An 8,011-nucleotide genomic window follows, 5' to 3' on the forward strand; every position below is an offset into this window, starting at 1 on the left:
ATAAGTTTAAACCGTTCATAATTGTCTCCTTTGAGTAACGAGCTTCCGTATTCACTTCATGTACAAAATGCATCAACATGTACGGACAGTGTAGACTCGTATGTAACGCATATCACATGGAGGAACCCTGTCAAAGGTTATTTGTAGGTGTGGATTCATTTCAGCCAAATGAAAACAGCTGCAGACAGAAGCCATCTCTACTGAAATAGTCAGCCAAGTCTTAAAAAAAATGAAGTGTAAAATGACAGATTATATTTCCTGTAGTACAAGAGGGGATTCTGACTGTCAGTCACTTTATCTTCACAGTCAAGATATTATCCAGCTTAAGTTGGATGGCTTTTATTTACGTTAAAGCCATAGTTTAGGTAATTGTCATTCATATACCTTATCCTGCCATACCATACTATACCACACCTCTTTTTTTATAAAGCACTTAAAAACAGCAACAAGGCCAACCAAAGTGCTGTACAGTAGATCACACAAAGGTAAAGATGAGAACTAAATGACTTGCATTATAGAATACAGACAAGTGAAAATCAGCTCGCACAGTGTCAAAAGCCAGGGAATAAAAGTGAGTTTTTAAACGTGGTTCAACAAAAGTGAGGGAGGGAGCCTGTCTGACACGCAGTGGTAACTCATTCCACAGTTTTGGACCTGCAACAGAGAAGTCCATGTCACCTCTGAGCTTAAAATGAGTGCCTGAAACCAATAAAAGCATCTGGTCTGCTGACCTCAGAGAGCACAGCGAGACATATGGCTGCAGCAGATCAGTGAAATATAAGAATTAGAGGCCTAGTATTCTTTGGCGTAATGCATATCGCCTACCACTTTTCATAACTAAGTTCTAACGTAAGACCCCATCTTGAAAAATAATGTACTTTAGGCTTTTAAGTCAAATTTAGAAAATAACACTCTGTGCAAATCACCCAACATTGCAAGATTTCTGGCTGTTAGCTCTTGTAGTATTTATAAATAGAAACAATATCGCCCACTATTTGCAGGAACTCCTGAAGGTGTTTGAGAAATGTAAAGGACTTTGTTTCACCATCTGTTAGTGACTTGAAAGAAATAAGTGCTATAATGTAAACCACCCCCACAGGCTTGCTTTGAATTTGCTCTAACAGAGGTTATGAATTGAAAAAGGAAAGTTTGTGTGGAGGCCAACGTCACAAGTTTCTTATCAAAGTGACATTCTGGTTGTGATGGGGGGGGGGGGGGGGTCGAGGCTCTGTCCTGCATGCTAATGTGCTCAGATGGGTTCTGTGATTAAAAATTACTCAACAAATGCATCAACAGCCAGCTTGCTATTCATGTTTAACCATTTCTATCACACTAGTCTGCTAAAATAAATCATTAACATTAGTTTTTATGAAAATCTCAGTTTTTCTTTTTATATTCTCCACAAATCCATTTTTTTAAGACACTGAGTTTTTTTCTGCTTTCTCCATCTGCCTGCTGCAGGGTGGAGTTTTCCCTCCGCTCTTTAGCTTGGACAGAGCTTGTTAAGTGACCGTTTCTGGATGAAGTACCTCTTTCCATTACATGGGTGTTTTCAGCAGCAGACGGCCAACAGACCAGCATCTATGTGCATGAAGGAAGTCTGTTTCACTGAATTTTAGGGGACAATGTTTTTCAATTTAAAATGAACAAGTGTTATTGGAAATTGTCTTTCGTTTAGTTTTTGCCATAAGAAGTTATATTTTAAGTACAAAAAAAGGTGTGTAAAAAAAATCTGACAAACCCCCTTAGCCCCCTCCTTCATGTCCCATCACCCGAGTTGTTGTCGCAGACCTCCCACACATAAAACGGGCAGACTTTAGACTAGTTTGAACCTCAGAGCAGCTCCGACAGCAAGTTATTCAGGAGAGGGAGGAGGAAGAAGAGCATTCAAAATCAGCTGCTCAGCTCCTGCTACATGTCGCACTGTGTGGGGGGGCTCCTCTGGAGAGCTTGTCTCACATTAGTTTGGGACTGTGCACACAGGTAGGGGGGCAGTTTCCTGCTGTGAACATAGAACTTGTTGACGTGTTGTTGATTAGTCGGTGAGGAGGCAATCATCTGGACTGTGACTAATCGTCCTGAGGATGTATGTGTGTGCGGTTATGTGTGTTTGTGTTTGGTGGGGTGTGGGGGTCACTGTGGCTTCAGGGCAGGTGATAAAAAAGGTGCTGAAATTAGAGAGTCCAGAGAGCTCTTCTTTCACGACTAATGTCTATGTTTATCTTCATGACTGCTGCATTAAAAGTGTGTGCATGCTCATGTCAAGGGGATGCATGGCACAGCTTGATCCTCACTTGAGACCTGAGTGATTTCATGTGTTACATAGATAAATAATGACTTGATCTGAAACTAGCACTAACAAGTCGGTGAGACAGTGACTTCAGCTAAAAATTCACTGTAATGACGAACATGTGGCACGTTTGTCTTTTAATTCATCTCTACCATCTCAAATGAAATGCAGTGGATCTGTCATGTGTACATGGAGAACACTGTTGAAAACAAAAGGGACAATAAAGTATAGCATCATGGTGAATTTTAGCATACGCATTCTTTCAGATTTGTTTCTACTGGCAGTCTATCATTGCACGGTCTCCCTGGCGCCTCGCCTTGGGTTAACTAAGGAGACTTTGCAGTGCCCAGCTTGTGTACGCCCACCAAGCTTCATTACAGAGACCAGTATTCACTCAAACCGAGATGGAGATATCTGTAAGTTACAGAAACACAGGCAGTGTCTTTGTGCAGCTCTTCTACCAGCTGTAGAATCAAATCTGGTTATACATTCATGCTTTGTCGTTAGGAGGTTTCATGGAAACATTTTTTGGATGGGAAGATTGTCGGGTCAGGTATTGTTTTATTTTTTCATAATATGAATAAGAGCTTTTTCTGAATGTAGTACCAGATGAAGGGCAGCTGGGATTTACCTCGTGGTAAGGACAACAGCCTTTGGTCAAAGAAAACACTTGACTGTGCCTTAGTGCATCTTGTTTATAGATTGAAGAGAGAAAAGGGGTATGAAAGCTTGAGTTGTGTATAGGAGAGTATTTCAACTTTCCCACGTGGTGTGTTTTCATTTTTACTTTGGATTTCATCTGGTAGGAACAGCCTCCTGGCCTTTCTCAGTCAGTGGAGGCAAAGTTTCCCATGATGACTTAATCTTGCTGATCATGCTACCCTTCTCTGTTTTCATAAGATTCATTGCGACTGTAAGAATCTACAACGTATCGTCATGTTTACACTAATAATCTTTTACACAAGCTTTTCCTCCCATTAATAAATGAAGAATACCATCTAAAAATCAACAAAATCATCTTATAGAAGTCAAGTATTTCTCAGATTACGCAAACCTTTGCAGTTTTCTCAGGGAAGACCTCTCTCATCATTGTTTCCACAGTATGAGGCTTACTGAGTGAGTGTTCATTTCCTGAAGCTGGTACAAAAGGTGGACATGAGGGAATGTTTTATTTAACAGCCGCTGCTCTGGTTTTGCCCACACTATTGGCCAATACCTTTACTTCATAGCGGTGCACACTTTCCTTCTTAGTCTTGATGAATATTTAAATATCTATAAAACTGTGGAATTATTTCTGTAGTTGATCACCAAGGCTCTAAAATTGTGTGCAATTAAAAATAAATGCTTTGGAGAATTGAGACTTTGATTAGACTTCTAAAAATACTTTATTTTTATTTATTTTTTTAGAAGTCAACCATACCGAAGGACCCCTTGACGGAAGCCTATATGCAAAAGTTCGCAAAAAGGAGTCTGTTGAAGATACAGTCACGTCTAATGGCCTTCCACCCACTGCTGCTGAACACGCACTACCTGCCGTTGACCATGCCCTGTCGGTGAGTAGTGATTCAGGAAACTCCACTGCCTCCATCAAAACGGACCGAACAGATGAAGCAACAGCAGTCCCTCCGACCTCCACAGTGAACCAGACCCACAATACTGTGAAGGAGGAGTTACCATCAGTCCATCACCAAGCCGCACCTGTCCAACAGCCAATCAGTCCCAAAGAGAAAAAGGAACTAGAGCAACTACTGAGTGGATTGGAGGGGCCCATGCACCGACAGGCCTACCTGTCCACCCCAACATCTGCGGCTGGGATGCTTCATTTGGTGCCAGCCCAGGTCCATGTTAATGGACACAATGACATGGATCGTGAAACTGACATTTTGGATGACGAGCTGCCTACCAGTCAAGAGGGCAACAGCGTGGACAGCCTTGGGACATTTTCCTCCACAGATGGTCGAGCTACACCGGCTGATCTCTACTACCAGTCTGAATCACTAACCAATGGCCAGGAGCATGTACCGTATTTAGAGCGCAGCGTCCCGGACAACCCTCTGGAATCTATCCATTCACAGGTTAGCAGATCTGATAAACCTTTCTGTCTGACCAAAAGTGATTCTGCCCCATTCTCCAGTAATTACATGGCAACCCAAAATGGCATCCTGTATCGCTCCCAGTCTTTTGGTGCTGAGCCAAAGTCTATGCCACAGGCTCCCACCCGCACCACCAGCAGCAGAGATGCCGTCCAACGCGGTCTCAATGTTTGGCAGAAGTTTGGAGTACCTGAGGAACCGGTCACTGAAGGCATCACTTTCAGTCCACCTCCATCTGTATCGATGTCCAGCCACCACAGTCTACCACAGTTCCCACATCGTCACAGTGCTTCCCAGCAAGAGATTGAGCAATCTATTGAAACTCTCAATCTACTCATGATGGACCTACAGCCCAGCCATCCAGTTGTGTCAAAAACTCAAAGTGCCCCACTGAGAGAAGACAGTATTGTAGTTACCACCCAGCCATCCTTCTCCCAGAGCCAAACCAGGCCGTCCTACCACACTGATGCTGCTCACATTTCTGGTCCTGTGTCCAGCATGACCAACCTCCCGTCGTCAACTCAGATGTTAATAGACAAGCCTGCTTCACCAGAGCCTTCACCGGTCTACGGAACTCCAAACTACTCTGTTGGAACATCTAGAACCAGTGGTTCTTCTCAACCTTCCCCCTCTGTAAGTGGTCAACTTCAGCTCAAATCAGTCGGCATGTTCCCACCAAGCACCATGCCCCAGTCTTCAGAGGTCTTCGAGTCCCAAAGAAATGCTGCTTCAGCATCACCTCAGCCAAGAGACGGGGACGAAGTCTTCAATGTGGAGGGTCTGGTGGCCCAAAGAGTTGCAGGTAAGGTTAACTTGTTTTATTTTAGTTTACCTATTTGATCATCCCAAATCACAAAAAAAGTCTCCTTAGAAAAAACAAGCCCAGTAAAAATCTAAATATTTACAGTATATTTCAAGTAAATAATCATTCAGTATACATTAGTATTAGATATATATATTATTATTAGTATTATTATTGTTATTAGTAGTAGTTGGTAAGTAGTAGTATTAAGTAGCAGTAGTGAGTAAGTAGTATTAGTAGTAAGTAAGTAGTAGTAGTAAGTAGTAGTTAATAAGTAGTAGTTAGTAAGTAGTAGTAGTAGTAGTAGTAAGTCAGTAAGTAGTAGTAAGTGGTAGTAGTATCATCATTCAGTTAATATTCATTCAGTTAATATTCATTCAGTTCATATTCAGTCCAAAACAGTGACATTCAAATCACAAAACATTTTAATTCAAGCCACTTCAGAAGTGAATATGGTGTTGGTCCAGTAATATTCCGCAATTAATAATGTTAATATCTATCAATTTAGTAAATGGTTAGTTTTCATAAACAATTGGGTTGTAAAAATAAATATTTTTTTCAAAAATTGTAAATGGCTAAGGAAGCTAATCACTTCAAGTCAGTCTGTCTTTAGCCAACCTTAATTTGTTAATTTATTCTATTTTATCAGCAGTTTACATTCTCCAACATAAAATAAAAGGCTTCAAATGCTGTGGTTCAGTTCATTTGTGTGGAAAACCGGGAAGTCTTTAGCACAACTGTCTGTTAAGGGCGTTGATTTTAAATTTTACAAATCCACTTTGCTACAGAATAATGTTATTTTCCCATTTACGATCAGCTTGAGCAGGATGTTTACTGGTTTACATCTGTTTTCCGTTGCACATGCACATTTAACCCACCAACGCAGGAACCAGAACACTGCACTATGTCCAAATATTCAGTGTCTAATTTGGGTCTAGTTGGTACATGCACATGAGGATTGCACAGTTGATTTATTGTGATAAGTGAACAGAAATGTTTGATTTAGACTCGACTGTGCTAAAGCGTTTTTCTTCTTAGCAAACAGCAGATAATTTTGAAACCATAAACTTTTAAGAGTTGACTAATTTTACTTATAATTTGGCTGATAATAAATCTTTTCGCCTGTTTGTTTTTTTTAACTACAGCACAAAGTGTGATATTAGCCGTATCCTGTAATAAAAACAAATCTGTCTTGGAAAACACTGCTGTGCTCTTATCTCAGTTCCTGGCTGTCACCCCATCAGTCCCCGTCAGTCAGGCTCAAACAGGAAGAGTTCTCTCCAGTCCAGCAGGTTGACAGGCCTAAGATAAGAACATCAGACATCCTGCAGAGCAGTTAGCCGTGGGACAGAGTCAACATGAAGCAGAGCTGAGCTCTCGAATAACAAACACCAAAATCAGAACTACGCTTCGTTTTGCTTTATCGACGTTTTAATGTAAAGCAATTGTTGACACTTGAAAGCCATGAACCACTATGGTTGTTCGTTTTTCCAAAAGTATTGTGGCGCCTGTAAGGTCAAAGCTGTTTATTTCATTTTTTTTAATGTAGCTTTAGTTTTGTGTCTCAGCACAATTTGATACGAAGAGAAAATGTCTGTTTTCTTATCAGACAACTAACCTGGACTTTTCTCCTCGTCTTCCTTTTAGTTTTGTCATAATCTCCATCCTTTCTTTCATCATTCATCTGTTTACCCAGAGTACTCGGCTCGTGCCAAAAACATCATCCCCAGCGTAACCTGCTCTCAGTCTGAGCACCGCCGCTCTCACTCCCTCTCTGGTTGGTTCTCTCATCCCGTTTAAAGAAGAGAGAAGTTCCTTCTTTTTTGCCCCAAAGTGTTTCTCTGACCCCAGTTCAAATCTGTTTCTGTTTTGATTTTTTTGTTTTTTTTGGTGTGGGTTTGCATCTTTTTTTTTTTTTGTCTCATTTCACACTGAAAACATTTTCAGTCTACTAACAGCTCATTTCTCTCTCGATGCATGCTTTTCTGTCTGTCTTGAGTTACCTTTCTGAAGGTAAAGAAGTAGCCTTCAGAAATCAAGCGCACACAGAAAAGAACACTTGGATGAAGTTAATGTTTCACAGGAGCAGGACAGAGGAAGCACAAAGGAGGCACTGTCCCCTGCCAGGAGAAAACATGTCACATGATCCGTTCTGCCAAACTCAGGGAACAATACTGAGGCCAGGATACACTGGCCTCATTCAGAGTCACTTTTTAATCACTTTTAAACCACTTTCTTGATTTACAAAGGCTGACAAAATATCTAATGTAAAGAGGAGACTGCAGTCCTTATTGAACCATGAAAGAAGCTGGATTTGTCCTCTGAGAACAACGGACCTCCATCCAGACGGGATTGTTCTGGACTCTGTCTCAGACAGTAAAATCCTTCAGAGTGAGGCAACATTTCAGGAAAGTTAAACACAAGGCTGAACAGGTGGAATTAATAAGATCTGCAACACTTAAAAGATGAATGTTGTGTTGAAACACCAGTAAAGACTTTATAATGGTGTGGTTGACGCTGATCACTGATCCGTTTTCAGTATTAGTGATAACACTTTACATCACATTTATGCAATATGGTTGTTATAGTCTGTGTTTTTCATTTAGTTCCTTAGCCCTATTTTCTTTTTGTGGTTTGTGTTTACAGTAGTCCCTCGTTTATCGCGGGGGATCCATACCCGGAAGCGAAAAACCGTGAAATAAGAATAGTAGTACAAGTATTAAGTAGTAGTTTATTTTAGTATTAACACACACACACACACACACACACACACACACATATATATATCTATTTACAGTAGTCCCTCGTTTATCGCGGGGGATCCAT

General features: G+C 40.9%; 1 protein-coding gene across 1 annotated transcript in view; it reads left to right on the forward strand.

Annotated features, from left to right (window-relative positions):
- Positions 1–8,011, forward strand: part of tns1b (tensin 1b) — a 201,610-nt gene that overhangs the window by 176,705 nt on the left and 16,894 nt on the right. Inside the window, exons 18-19 of the mRNA XM_037686852.1 lie at positions 3,698–5,185; positions 6,882–6,962. Of these exons, the coding sequence (XP_037542780.1) occupies positions 3,698–5,185; positions 6,882–6,962 (1,569 nt within the window). The remainder of the gene's footprint in view (positions 1–3,697; positions 5,186–6,881; positions 6,963–8,011) is intronic.

The sequence above is a fragment of the Nematolebias whitei genome, chromosome 13, assembly GCF_014905685.2.
Source record: "Nematolebias whitei isolate Nwh7 chromosome 13, NemWhi1, whole genome shotgun sequence".
Taxonomy (NCBI): domain Eukaryota; kingdom Metazoa; phylum Chordata; class Actinopteri; order Cyprinodontiformes; family Rivulidae; genus Nematolebias; species Nematolebias whitei.